The 14,941-nt window shown below is 41.2% G+C and overlaps 3 protein-coding genes across 5 annotated transcripts in view; 2 read left to right on the top strand and 1 right to left on the bottom strand.

Moving 5' to 3' along the window:
- The window catches only part of LOC311009375 (uncharacterized protein), a 40,999-nt gene that overhangs the window by 25,626 nt on the left and 432 nt on the right, over window positions 1-14,941 (top strand). The window lies entirely within an intron of this gene.
- LOC311009371 (uncharacterized protein) lies at window positions 1,802-5,181 on the bottom strand. Its single transcript, XM_084003498.1, has 7 exons — window positions 5,146-5,181; window positions 4,479-4,724; window positions 3,860-4,135; window positions 3,497-3,763; window positions 2,479-3,299; window positions 2,130-2,381; window positions 1,802-1,936 (listed from the first exon to the last, which is right to left on the bottom strand). Exons 2-5 carry the CDS (start codon window positions 4,483-4,485, stop codon window positions 2,926-2,928), a joined length of 924 nt encoding a protein of 307 aa, XP_083859624.1. The 5' UTR covers window positions 4,486-4,724; window positions 5,146-5,181; the 3' UTR covers window positions 1,802-1,936; window positions 2,130-2,381; window positions 2,479-2,925.
- Window positions 10,987-14,936, top strand: LOC311009373 (uncharacterized protein). Of its 3 annotated transcripts, none has more exons than XM_084003501.1 (6): window positions 10,987-11,324; window positions 12,772-12,842; window positions 13,931-14,029; window positions 14,126-14,185; window positions 14,464-14,529; window positions 14,723-14,936. In XM_084003501.1, the coding sequence occupies exons 2-6, from the start codon at window positions 12,819-12,821 to the stop codon at window positions 14,792-14,794; spliced, it is 321 nt and encodes a 106-aa protein (XP_083859627.1). In that variant the 5' UTR covers window positions 10,987-11,324; window positions 12,772-12,818; the 3' UTR covers window positions 14,795-14,936. The 3 variants fall into 3 exon arrangements, with proteins under 3 accessions (XP_083859627.1, XP_083859628.1, XP_083859626.1); XM_084003502.1 differs by lacking the exon at window positions 10,987-11,324 and having other exon boundaries at window positions 12,319-12,842; window positions 14,723-14,821; window positions 14,908-14,936; XM_084003500.1 differs by lacking the exon at window positions 10,987-11,324 and having other exon boundaries at window positions 12,333-12,842.

The following is a 14,941-nucleotide window of genomic DNA, read 5'->3' as shown; positions in this document are numbered from 1 at the left end:
TACTTTTTATGTGCGCTGTCAAACAATAAATGGTGTGGAAAATGGCATTAAAAGGAACTTTTCCCTCATGCTGAAGTTTCACGTTGGTGCCGAGCTGAAAAGATTTCTCAGAGGAAGAGTGGGAGTGTCGGTGAGGATGCCGGGTTATTCTGTGAGTACACTGAGATTTGTCTCTTTATGATACGGAATAAGGCGTGTGTTGAAGAGAAGCATTTACATTTATATTGAGTTCATGTATTTAGCCTATGAGTGATTGGTTGCAAGGTTCAGGGTTTATTCTGCAGGCAGGTTTGTTACAAATGTCACAGGTTTCTATTTAATGTGACACTAAATTGTAGCTGGATGATCAAATACGAATCAGATTTTTATAGAACAGACAAACACATTTGCCAATAATGAAAGCCAAGCTTTTTTAAAAAACATTTTTATTCTCAAAAGATGTCTGATGGCGCTGACAGTCGATGCATAAAACATTAAACACATCCGGGTCAAAGTAAAGAACATACAGAGTGGAAACTTGATGATTTTCTGACTCCATAGCTGCACTATCACCAGTGTACCGACGCTGATGTTTCAAACAACTTATTATTGCTGCTTGTGGAACCAGCGACCTGCTCTTATAGTCGTCTACTGGAGGTTTAAAAACAAGAAAGTGACATAATACTCCACCAAAGATGGAAGTGGACAATAAACACACATTATATGGATTATTATAATTATAATATATGAAAAACTGAATATTAAATGTAAATGATCTGCTAATAGATCAACTGTAGAAAATGCTTTCTGGTATTAGGAAAGCAGAGGTGCACACAATAATTGCTGCTTGCTAAAGGATGTGGTCTTTCATGTTGTCATCCAGTCCATTGGCTCGCTCCTTACAGAGGCCTTCATTAATCCTGGAAGATCTATATGAGGTGTGAAGGGACAATGTATTAATAGTTGGTTTACTGTAGTACAAAGTCTGTTGAACTTGACTTTACCTGCAGCTGATCATGTCCTCACATAAACGTTCTCTTCTTCTGGTTCATTCATATTCTGTGTAAAAAGCATCAGACGAATGCATGAAAAGAGGATTTCCCTTTGTTTGTTCAGGCATTTAATTCTCACCACATAGAATAAAAGTACTCACTTCCTTCTTAGCAATCATCACCTTTAACCCCAACCACAGAATATGTAACTAACGGGGTCGTCAGTCAACTGAATCATTTCATTGTAGTATTTAAAAATAGTACTTTGTTTACTTCTCTCTCTGTTAAACTCAAAGAATATACTGTACCATGTTCTGGTTGTTTGGAGCCTCTGATTTCTTCATAGACACAAGCATCACCTACAGAGCAGTGAAAATCAAGGTCATATCAATCATTGTGATCCCGTTAAAACCATTTGTATATCCTCTTAAACAAAGGGGGAAATGTTAGCTTTACAGTTAAGGATGATGCCTAAAGGGAATCATAACTCAGGCTGACCGTGGAGAAGAGAACTGTAGACTTGTTGTTGAGGATCAACCAGGTCTGCAGCTGGGCTCTGATTGGTGCTCTGAGACCTGCTGGGTCCAAAACACGTAGTAAATTAGGTGGATTTAATAAGGAACATGTAATGCAACGCTGTTATGTTCAGAATGAGAGGAGGGAGACTTGTACTAACCTCATGAAGCTTGAATCTGTTAAAAAAAAAAAAAAAAAAAAAAAGTTGATTTTATATTGTAAGTCACCGTATTGTTTCCATGACTTGGAATTACACCTTTGACTTTTCATCATCGGACTGTAATCAATGTGATATAAGAAGGAAAACTTCTCACATTTTGACTTTCTGCAGTGATACAGACCCAGCAGCAGGATCATAATCATTAAAACTCCACAAACCAACCCGGTGATCAACCCGACAGGAAGTGGAGAGCTTTGTTCAGACCCGGGCACTGAGACATCACTGTGAACTACACACAAATCATGAGAAAGATACACAAGTATTACTACACACTCGCTTAAATCCTTGATCATACCTTTCGATGCTACTCATGTAACATTGTTATCTCTATGTAATTACTGAATACCTGAATGTATAAAACACAGTTTAAATGAAACAAAGCAGACTTCTAATTCAGTTCTAACTTTTTAAATCATTCTCACATTTTACCGACATCCAACTCTCTGGTGATTTCAGACGCCATCTAGTCAAAGCCTCACATCTATACAAGCCTTCATCTGACTTTGAGACTGCAGAGATATTCAGCTCCCCTCTGCTCTGATTTGGGAGGAGTTTTCCATTTTTATAAAAATCAACATTAGAAAGAGCCTCGTCTGTCTTCGACTTGCAGCTGAGAGTGACAGGACGTCCCTCGGCCACAGGAAGAGCAGGGCTCACCAGGATCACATCATCGTCTGGAACAAGATCCAAGAAGATGAAGTTTTGGTCAGAAAGACCAGCTGGTGCAGGTTGAAATAGAAATACTTCAAATTAAAATCATTTAAAACTCACAACTTATAGTGATGTTGACTGCATTGCTGAACTGTCCTGTTCCAGACTCACACCAGTACACTCCACTGATCCGGGTGCGGTTCATGATGCATGTGGATCCAGTCATTGTCCCCCAGGTAGTACAGTATGATGGGGAGCCATATAAAGAAAACCTGCTCACTCTCCACTCAGTGGAGCTTCCCTCACAGCTCAGTGACGGCGACTCTTCCCTGAAATGTTGCACTCTGTCAGGACTCACTGAGAGAGATGCCGCTGGATTGAAATCTGAAAAACAAGACGTAATGAGGGGACGATGGACATAATCCTGCAGGTTTATTGTGTTCTTAATCTTTTTAATTGTTGGTGAGAAGAAACAAAGGATCACACCAATAGAGACATAATTGCATTAACGTCAAACCTGTCGGCAAACTAAGGTGGCCTTCCGGTAACGTAAAAACGTGAACGTGACTAAAATATCTCCATAATAACTAAATGTCTTCTTTTGTGCAAGAATGGAAAAGTCAAGACAAACCTACCTCCAGACCAGACAAACTTAGTGTCACTATAATGAGTGGAGTAGACTGGATCTCCTCTTTCAGCCCTGCACATATATCCTGCCGTGTGCGTCTGTCCATGAACAATGTAGGGTTCAGTCCCGTTGGTGCTACCAGGTAGCAGCTCATAACTGTAGGAGTTGTAGGAGCTCTCTGAGAGTTTGGGAACAGCCTTATACCAGTAGAACCTCCATCCTGCAGACGGATGCTGAACACTGCAGTTCAGAGTCACCGAGGCTCCAGGACTCAGCCATGATGGAGACACAGTGAGATCAGGCTTAGGTTTATCTGTTGGACATGATTTCACAGAACGAAGACATGTAATGATGAGTCAGTGGAGCACTACTTGTATCCTACTTAGTTCTCGATCTCCAAATGTGTCACACAAGTGTGAAGGTGCATCGTCTTAAAATATATCAAACAAACTAACATCTGAAATAATATAAACTTGTTTTACATTCAGCAAAATAAAACAGGTGACTTACTGGAATCTAGTTTCAGTGTGAAAGTATCACTCCAGTCTGTGAACATCTTGTATTTTTTACTTCTGCCCTTGTACCGGTACTTTCCACTGAGTAATGACCTAATCATGTGGTCACGTGGGTTTTGAGGTCTGTATGAGTTGGGTGTCTCCCATCCGTACTCCCACTCAGTGTCTCCTCCATCCTCGACTAGACACACAAGAGTGATCGTCTCTCCAGAGTATAACTCAGGCCAGTTGGGTTGCAGAGTCACAACAGGCCTGATTTTAACTGTCCATGATTCAACAGTATCAGTGTATTAAAGGTCAAATATGTTTTATTATGAATAAGGATTATTTCTACATTGTGTTCTCCATATCAACTCACCACTTATTACTTCACTGTACTCCGTGTAGAAAACTGGGTTTCCTCGTCCTCCTCTACACCAGTAGAATCCACTTGGTGAGACACGGATTTGTCCGTTTGAGAGGAGAATGGAATCTTGTGTGGTCAGTTGTTCAGAGGATATATCACCTCTGTACCAGAAATATTTCCAACCAGAGGATGATGCTGATGATGGTGATGATGATGGTGATGATTGACCCACAGAGCAGGTCAGGGTCACATTGTCAGAGCCTTTGCTGAGACGGGCCTTTGGTCGTGCTGTTTAATGTAGAACAAACACATGAATATGGTCATTATTGTCCCTGTAAATTATTAATTTGATAGATATTTCAAATTAATAATATAATCTCATTGAGTTTTCTTGGTGGTTCTACAACTTATTGTAGTAAATTATGTAGAAATATTAATTACTTTTAAATCTGTGTATATAATTAAGGTGTAGCGACCCGATGGAAATCAATCAACGGTGCCCATCACATACATTAACCACTGAAAGTGTAGATTAACTTAAGCTAACGTGGATTCTAGAGAATAAAAACTCCCTCTGCTTCACTCTGGGAAGGTTATACGTCTGCAGCTCCTTAATGTGAAAAGTACTCACGTTGCATTTTCAGTTTTACTGATTCAGATTCTTCATCCTCAAATTTACACGAGTAAGAGCTCTCGGTTGACGTCGGAGAAGTCGTCACTTCAACTGTGTTTTGTTGGTTTATTTCCGTTTCTATCAGTGATCCGTCTTTGTAGAAGGTTGCCTCCTCCTCTCTCTGATCACGATGCCGACAGCGAAGCGTCACCGACTCTCCTCTGAACAAGGTGGACGCAGGAGTTTGCAGGATCACATCTTTGTCTGTGTAACACAGATGGTTCCTTTTTCTTTTTAGTGAATCAGTTCAATATATCACAAATATGAACACATGTTAAGAAAAAGTAGAGTTTGAGACAGAAGAAGATGCCAAAGTTACTCATACTATAATAAAAGACTACATTTCCCCTGAAGGAGGCGCCACTTTCAAACTGCCCGGTTTAATACATTACTCTTATCACTAATAAGGGACACTTTGTACAACAAGATGCATTCATTTCTAGGATGTACCGTCCTGTATTACTCTCTCACAACAGATACAATGATTAAATATGTGATGATTGCTCCTTTAAACAAAGGACATTATATACATTCATACATTATATATATAAGAACTTTAGGGTGATCATATTCACATGGCTCATAAATAAGTGATTTGTCATGTAGTAAAACTTTGAGAACTTACCTGATACAGTTAGAGAGACTTTATTACTTTCTTTTCTCAAATATGACCTCTTATAATCACCAACACAGTGATATTCACCACTCTGGCCTGGATCTAGAGAAGTTGCTGTATAATTCTTTTGTTCGTTGAAAGAGACAGAAGTGCGACCATCCTTCCTGATCGTGTAAAACCAGTCGTTGTCATTTCCTTCCCTCATGTCACACATGAAGGTAACAGACTCTCCGGTAAATAAAGTGGACCAGTTTGGCTCAATGGTCAGCAGAGCATCTAGAAACCAACACAAGATGCATGAAAGTGAGATGTTTTATTTCCTGTCACTGCACTTATCCCACAGTTAAAAGGTGATACTGCTTCATCCCGAGTGAATATCAAAAGAATAACTGTGTAATTACCTTGAGCTGGTTCACAGTAGAGGATGAGAGCTGAAACAGAGTTTGAAACATTGTCATACATTATCAAACTGGCTGTAAAACAAACAACATCAGGCATTTAAGACGTTGCATCGATGGGAACTATGATTTAAACAATGTCCTCACAGAGAAACCCCAGCACACGGAGCACAGCGTGTCCCATCCTCACGCTGCTTCTGGAAAATGCTTCTATTCTGTGGAGAGAAAGCTTAAGACACACCAAGCGCATTGGATGAAATCAGGAACTGCAGAGAAAATGAAGATGTATCACATGTAGGTGTGTGACCGGAGGTTTCATCATCTTCTGCTTCTGAGTTTACACTATCTGTTTCCTTCCTTTTCACACCATTCTCACACAAATAGACCACTTTCAATTACGACTTTGAAAACAATATATTTTACTTTCTTTCCTGCATACCGGTAGATATGAGGCTCCTGTTGCCTCACAAATTGTCACTAATTATTCATGCTGCTGCTTAAAGCTCACTTTGTCATCCAACTGGGAAAATACACAAAACATCACAAAAGTTAAACTGCAGTATACGGTAGATATGTAATGGTGAAATTCAGTTGTTTTTTGTCACAACTTCCCCCACAACAAGCTACTGTGCCCCCCTAACCAGAAACAGTGTTATTAATACAGAAGCAGGTAGGTGCAATATGCAGACCAAGCCAATGTAATGCACATCAGTATTTACAGTTCTGATACTGCAGCGCTGCACAGTAGGAGGGACCTGGGTTCTGGTTGCTTCTGTGTATGCATTGCCAATCTGAGAGCAACTTCACCAGTTGCGCTGCCTTGTTCTATGGGAGACTGCTGGCTCGAAACATAAATGGTGATCAAACTCATGAGTATCATAATAAGCAGCAGTAAAAACTCTTATTTTGTAGAAATGTTTTCCCTACAGATTATGAAGTGTGTCATTGAGCATGTCTGTCTGTTAATCTTACTGCAGCGTTTCTCCTTTCCAAAGAAATTTCAATGTGATGTTGTGTTGATGACGACTTGGCAGTGGCCAATGGCAATGGCATTGTTTTTTAAAAGAGAATTTAACGAAGAAAGAGCACAGACCAATTCAGCATGTTAAATTAAATTAATAATGGGATTGAGATGGTACATCGGAAGAATTTAATGTAAAACAGCTGGCTGTAATTTTCTTTTACTTTTTCAAAAAGAAAATGTTTTATCAGGCCCGATCAGACTACATGTTCGCTCCCACTTTCCGGCCATCATTTTTTTTGTTATGGCTACTCATCACCACAGAGTTGATAGGCCAGAAGAGGAAACAGTCTTTCTGTCCCCACTGGGAGGTTGGCCGCCTCCGATGCTTGAGCTGCTTCCTTGCATGTAGTGCTGCGCTGCTGACTGGGGGTCTGCTGACTGGGGGTCTGCTGACTGGGGGTCTTTGTGTTCAGTGAGTTTGCATCTGCTTTAAATCTAATTTTGTAAATAAATCATGCTTAGTTTTCTTTAAAATAACATCCAATAATTTATCCTTTTAAAATTACAAAATAGGTTAAAGTGTGGATGGGGATCACCAGATGACCCCATGATACAATATTATCACAATTCTTGTGTCACAATATGATTTTAAAAAATGTTTGCGATATTCAAGTTTTGCAATAACTTATGTTGTGATACATTTTCACTGTGATAAATGTCATAAATGTTGCATCATGCTCCAGACAAGCCGAACTGTTTATTGCAGTCTGCATAGTGACTGCACCATAAAACAAAAAAACAACCTCCTAGGCACCATCTAGTGGACTGAATAAGGATTTTTTACCAAAAGGTTGAATATGTATTTGCAATATTAATAGTTCATATAATGAAATGTTCTCGTAGATACTGGTTTATAGGTTTTTATGAGTAGAACCAGTTGTAATATTTAGTCTTGTCTAGCTTGTTTAAATTCTTGTGAAGCTGTTCATACTGAGTGGGCAATTACCTAGTTTCAGCCATCTCAGCTGCAGTGAATAGACTTGATTGGAGGGGGGGGGGGCTAAACCTGCATGTGGTAAACCAAGCACTTAAGAGCTTGTCACTACAGCTGCAGCATCAGGACAGCCAAACGAAGACAGTTGAACAAAGACAAGGGAGTCGATATGTGGGAGTCCATTGAGGTGGGCATAACATCTCAACCACCACCCATCACAGCCATGTGTCCTATCCCAGTCAAGATATCACACTGGAGTAAATTTTACCAGAGACCCTTCGCTCGAGGCTGTAACCCATCCAATCTCTGCTACCCACCATTCTCCACCGGTAAGGAACTTGAAGTACTAGGGGGGCTGTGGAACTGCCAGTCTGCAGTCAAGAAAGCGGACACCATTTCAACGTATGCCTCCCTGCAAACTCTCCACTTCCTGGCCCTTACGGAGACCTGGATCACCCCAGAAAACACTGCCACTCCAGCTGCCCTCTCAACTGTCTACTCGTTTTCACACTCCCCAAGATCAACAGGTCGAGGATGGAGGAACTGGACTTCTTATCTCACCCAGGTGGTTCTACCAGGTCCTTCCTCTGGACCACCTAACCCGATCTGCACTTGAATTTCATGCCGTCTCTGTCACCCTTCCTTTCAAGCTCAACATCATAGTGATCCATCGCCCACCTGGTCCTCTCTGTGACTTTTTAGATGAGATGGATGCCTTCCTGAGCTGCTCCCCTGATGATGGCACACCACTCGTCGTCCTCGGTGACTTCAACATCCACCCAGGAAAGCTGCATTCATCTGAATTCGTTGACTTCTCCACATTTGACTTCACACTCTCCCCCTCTCCACCCACCCACCATTGTTTTACACTTTTAATCCTTTTCAAAACATGCAAGAAAGTTTTCATTTGCTTGTTGCCAATCATGTTTTTATGTCCTTTTCATGCTATTTAGGGCCCGAGCGCCGACAACGTCGGGCTGCGAAGCCCTATTGTTATTGCAATGTTTTTTTTTATTATTCTTTCACGCCTTCGACCTTCGAAATCCTCTTGGAGTACAAAAGTCCGCCTGGATTTTATGAAAAACAAGAAGTTGTTCATTCCTTGGACACCGTTGACCCGATTTGGACGGAATTTGGTACGCATACTCGTTAGACCTAGCTGTGGTGATGGTCTGAAAAGCTTTTGAAAATATGCATTAAATCAGAAGATATCGGCCAATGAACATAAGAGGGTTGGGCCACCAAATCGCAATTAGCATAACTCTATAACCTTTGGGCCAAAAATTACGAAACTTGAAACCTATGTTGCCATAGCTTCAAAGAACATACATGTCAAGTTTCATCAAATTGAGTAATGTTTGGCGCTGCCACAAATTTCCAAAAAGTGCCATTTTTGGCAGTTTTTGGCCATTCACAGGGGTCGTACTAAATCGAACTTGTGCTATACCGTTGATCTGATTGATACCAAAATTGGATATGTGGTTGGAAAGGCCTTAAGGACAAAAAGTTACTCAAAGATGCTCCAAAAGTCTAGGGGCGTGGCCACGGCGACGCCATGACTGCGCTACTATTTTCACCCTTCGCCACAGGCATTTAAACTTCACCGTTTCTTCTCCGATCTGCTCCAAAATATTCATGCTTGATGAGAGTCAGGTCCTGAACACAACTGCACTGCAATTTTAACTCACAGGTAGAGCGCCACCTAATGGCGACATGAAATGTGTCTGATTTTAGGCCCTTTTTCTGAGCCACAGCCCCCCCTCTAGGTTAAGCGTACACGCATGAAATATTTTTTCCTAGATAGCCCAAGTAGAGATGTACAAAAAAGCCTTTGAGACCCACTGCCTAAAGTCATGATAAAGTGGGTAAAAAAAATGTTTTTAGCCGAGTGTGTAATTCAGCCAGGTTTTCACTCAATCTTCACTCAGGACACAGGGGGGAGAGACACAGGGGCACAGCGACCACCAGGGGGAGTCAGAGATCTATCAGTGACACATGGGGAATCTGTGAATCTCACATGCAGTTCAAGTCTGCTTTACACCAGATCAACAGTCATGCCACTTTTAATTCCCTTTTTTTAATTCCTCTCATTTCAGCCTGGACACAAAGGGAGGAGGAGAGATGGCACACATCTCCATATGCACCTCACACAGCTGTCAGTTGAACTCTGCCATAAACATCAAAACTATTATAACTTCAGTGTTTCTTCTCTGATCTGCTCCAAACTTTCCACACTTGATTAGAGTTCCTTCCTGAACAAGTCTGCACTGTTATATTGCCTCACAGTCAGAGCGCCACCTACTGGCGACAGGAAATGTCATTGATTTTGTGACTTTTTCGAAGTAAAAGCCACACCTGATTTTTTTTAACTAATTCAACTCATTTCAGCTTGCAAGAAGGACACAGGGGGAGGAGGAGAGATGTCACACTAGGGGGAGGAAGAGAGATGTCAGGAAGGCATGGACACATGTGTGTGAGCTCTGTGACTGAAATGTAGTTTCACTTGTGAATGCAGCCACTGCACGACTGCACGTGGATGGCTTTGAAAGTCAATCGCTTGTGTCTAAACTTGCGCTACAAGGAGGTTGCCGCTGCACAAGTAGGCGGCTGCCACGCTGCCATGTGAATGCAGGCACTCCACGACCGCACGTGAGAGATGGATGCCTTTCGGTGTCCATCGCTTGTGTCTCAACTTGAGCCACGAGAAGCGGCCGCACCAAGGGTAGCGTCCATGACACTGCCCTGTGACCGCAGGCACTCCACGACCGCATATGAGTGAGGGCCCGTCACGGCACTGCTTGCAGTTTTAATTACACTCAACAAAAATATAAACGCAACACTTTTGTTTTTGCTCCCATTTTTCATGAGATGGACTTAAAGATCTAAAATTCATTCCAGATACACAATATTACCATTTCTCTCAAACATTGTTCACAAATCTGTCTAAATGTGTGATAGTGAGCACTTCTGCTTTGCTGAGATAATCCATCCCACCTCACAGGTGTGCCACATCAAGATGCTGATCTGACATCATGATTAGTGCACAGGTGTGCCTTATACTGTCCACAATAAAAGGCCACCCTGAACCACGAGTGTAATCCAAGCTTGACGAAGGACGTCATTACGTAACGACGTACACGTCAGTTTGGGTGTTTGGCGGTTGGCCCGGGTCGTTAACTGTCTGGGAAGTTCGTGAAAAACAAATGTAAGTAATTGAGTGAGTGTTTATAAGTGGGTAAGATACGATACAGAACACGTTGCTTCGTACTCGACTAACAACCATGTACTACATATATTAACCAGCTAGCGCTCGCGCAATTGTTAGCTAATGCTACTGTAGTGAGGGAGCGGCGTGGGGCGGAGGAACTCCCCGGAGTGGGGGGCAATCAGGGGCTGATGCAGTTCACCTGGGAGGGGGCGGAGACTGACGGGGGTCAGTGGCGGGGAAGAAAAGGGGCAGAGGGAGAGACGGGAAGGAGAAGAGACGGGAGGACATCAGCGCCGTCGGCCTGAGCTTTTTGGGAGCCAGTGGCACTGTGGCGGGTGGGTGCTGTTCGCAGCTTATAGTGCTGCCGGCAGTGAAGACAGCTGAGTAGGGGAGTTCGTCGTGTTGATCAGTCCTGTATCAAGGGGGGAGGCCAGAAACCTCCTTTAGGTAGCGAGGGACCAGGGGAGTAGCCGTGCCTTACCTGTGCTCTCATGCAGCGGCCACATCCGTGACGCCGACCACGCTGAACGACTCCACGCCTGCCAGCGGAGCGGCCTGTTCTCCGGTGCACAGCCCAGTTCCATTGCCTAGACCCCACGGGGGGGGTCTCGTCACCAGACCGGGGCAGGATAAGTCCTTTATTTGAATGATTTTCATATAAACTTACTTGTAGTCTTGTCAGTTAATGTCCGAGTGTTATGAATTCCTTTTTAAAAGGTGTTTAATGAACTGACGTCAGTGTGCCAGCGGCCCAGTTAAGGGCAGCTCATTACCCTTGCAGCGCTCTACCTCCACCTAGTGTTAAGAGTGGGGTTCGACCCGTTATGTTGTAATGGTCCCTAAGGAGCCAGTGTGCTTTTGAGCTCCCCTGGTGTGTAGTGTGATACCTGTTCTGGTTGCTGTGCAGTGATTTGTGTGCAGTGTCCCCTTTTGGGTGTGTTCTCTTGTGTGCAGTGTTGGTGTCGCTGGATGGTGGAGTACCTGCCTGACCTGCTGGAGCTGCCCTCATTGGTCTGCTGGGTGCAGACGTCCCTAACCTAAAAATGAATTGGAAATAAAGATTGTCTATTCTTATACATATCTTTCTGTGGTGGGTGCTCTCTGACCTCTAATACCGGACCAGACCGGGTTAACAAAGGTGGTGGCAGCTTGACGCTACTCTAAACATCTTAAACAACATTTATTACACTACTTAAACTTGCTAATTTAGCTGTTGTAACGACTGTGTTTTCATGCTAAGGGGTGCCCAGTTTCTGTTCCTTTACATAACATTTTTACATAAACTATTCAGAGAATTTTAGTGTCTTGTTTTTGTCTTTGTGATCTAAATTGTCCTTGTTTCCTTTTGTCCTTGGATAAATAAATAAAATGTTATCTTTATAAAGCTTATGGGTGTGGAAAAGGGTGTGGTTCTACATGTAAACAAAATCAGTTGTGTGATTTTGTTCCCAACAAATTATAATAATAATTATTTGTATATATATAAATATAAATATAAATAAATAAATAAATAAATTTATTATTATTATTATTATTATTATTATTATTATTATTATTATTATTATTATTATTATTATATATTTTTTCCGTTCATCAAGATCTGATGTGCGATTTAAGTGTTCCCTTAATTTTTTGGGACGTGTAAAAATTCTGCTTTATCTCTTTATCAACTGTTCATCCAAAAGATCACAAAACACACAGAAGCACTGACAATAGTGAGACAACATTTACATGAGTATGTTCAAGTACAATCTGGTTGGCCTGTTGAGTGAAAAAAAAAAGCACCCACCAAACCGGTCAAACCATTTTCAACAAAAATAAACATGCCACTGACAAAACCTTCAAAATAAACATCTGTATTAGAGAAACCTTTGGAATGTATAACGCAGAATCAAAACAAATAATACATAAATGGATGAATGTAAACCAAATGATTAAGCAATCAAAGTGCATTTCACAGAAACATCACACAACACCGGGGCCAACAGAAGCTTTATTGTGAAAGAACATTGACTTCCCCCTTTTGCATTGCGTAGGTGTAATAATAGGTGCGTCTTGTCTTGTGCATCAGGTATTCCTCAACTCAGACACTCCAGGCACGTTCAGACAGCAGCAATCATGGTCAGACAGATAGCAGACAAGGTGAGTTGTTTCTTGTTTTTTTTGCAGATTTTATTGTTGTTAGCTTTTAGTTGAACATATTATGTTTTAGCTTTTAAGCTGCAGTTGGTAACTTTTAGAAAAGGGGGTCAAAATAATTTGAGCTTGTAGGCTACTAGTGCCCAATTTGATCTAAAGCAGTAAAACCACTGCATAATAACCTATAAATAACCACTTCCCCCCCACCCACTCATTAGTTGTGTAAACCAGTACAGTCGGAAAACGTTCGCAATTAATTTAATTTACAAAGCAAAAGTAATCATACTTTGAACAATGTCCCATTAAATGTGTAATGCAATGTACAGATCACAGTGGATTTACAAAGGCTCAAAACGTTAGTCACATGTATTTTGAGATTAAAGTCTGACTATTTTATCTAAAAAATAGCACTTTGATCATAGCACTGTTGTTCTTAAGGTATGTTTTGCTGAACAGCTTCTACTTTACTCAGACGAGGACCGAACACTTGTTTCTATTTTTTAGCTCTTTACTTTATCGGCAATGATAAGTTGTGGTTTCTTTGTTTTGAGTAATATACTTATTGTAAGTCGCTTTAGACAAAAGCGACTGCTAAATGTAAATGTAAATGTATTTTGTACTGATGCTGCTGATAGACAATGTTTTGCATAATGGCCAGTGTCTTTGAATATGACCACAAAGTATTCATTGTTTCAGGGATCTGTATTCAGGGCTGAGGAGGTGTGAATGTTTGTCTTTATGTGTCAACCCTTAGTTCCTGAAAGTTGGCACATCTGCACATCAGTATTAGGTGTGAAACCCAGAGCAGTTGCTCATTTCATAGTGTCATTTAAGTGCTCCGGGCTCCTGCACGCACACGTAGAAAGTAGAATGAACACGCTACCACTGTAATTAGTCACCAAGATTACTTTAACACTATAATAATCATAATCAGAAGCTAACTTTGTTAATAGGCCGGTTCTGATGTAGCTGTCTGTCGTTGCTGTTAGTATCACTAACTAGTACTTTACAAATATAAGCAATTTCTGAGTTCAGGTCAGTAAATACATTAGCTTGATCAGAACAAGTGAGAATGTTTTCATTTTCTGTAGGCGGAGTTCGATCGGATACTGGCAGATAACAAGCTGGTGATGGTGGACTTCTTTGCCCCATGGTGTGGCCCCTGTAATAGTATTGCCCCATACATTAATGTAAGTGGATGATTTGGGCACTCACGTCTTGTCATAGCAGCTGATATCGTGTGCATTGTGTTTGTCATGGATGCTCATTGATCGACTCTCTTGCAGAAACTGGAATCTCAGTATTCAGACGTGGTTTTCCTGAAGGTGGACGTGGACGACAACGTTGTAAGTCTGTTGTTATTTTGTTTTTGTTTTTTTGCTTTAAGCATCAGTACGTTTACTACGACTGCTGCTAGTACAGAGATCCCCAACACACAGCAGCACAACTTTAATAATACAATTCAGTTCAACTCAATGACCAATTGACCTTACAGTTCTTATTGGATGCTTCACTCATGTATTTGTCATCATGTATTGCCTTGCATGTTTCAGGTCAATCAGGTCATAGCAGTGTTTTTGACTCAGTTCATCCATCTTTCTGTTGTTCTGTTTGCTCTTTTCAGGGAATAAGTGACTTCTATGGCATCTCGGCCATGCCCACATTCCTATTTTTCCATTGTGGAAAAAAGGTAAGCATGAAAATATAAAGCAAAGATGGAAACACTTGTTTGACATAATGACATGAATTAAAATGCCTTTTAATATGAATACATTTTGAGTTTAAATTTGATATAGAAACAAATATCAATTTTAAGTTAATTTCAATACACATCATTGTATCATTTATTTTTTAATTACATTTTTAACCCTCTTGTCTTTTAGGTCTCCGAATGCAAAGGTGCTAACCAAGCAGCCATACTTTCCAAACTGACGGAGCTGCTTAACTTAAAATAAAGTCTCATCGACGAATCCACACACACAAACACACGCACACACACCAATGTATGATTGGCCTCGCCCTTGACTCACTCCTGATTCTTTTTGTAAGTTGTGTTCAACCAGGTGGATGTAATAAAATGAAGATGAGTTCCAGGAACTTTG

Source organism: Eutrigla gurnardus (genome assembly GCF_963514095.1).
Source record: "Eutrigla gurnardus genome assembly, chromosome: 23".
NCBI classification, from domain to species: Eukaryota; Metazoa; Chordata; class Actinopteri; order Perciformes; family Triglidae; genus Eutrigla; species Eutrigla gurnardus.
This window is presented reverse-complemented; position numbering and strand designations above follow the sequence as displayed.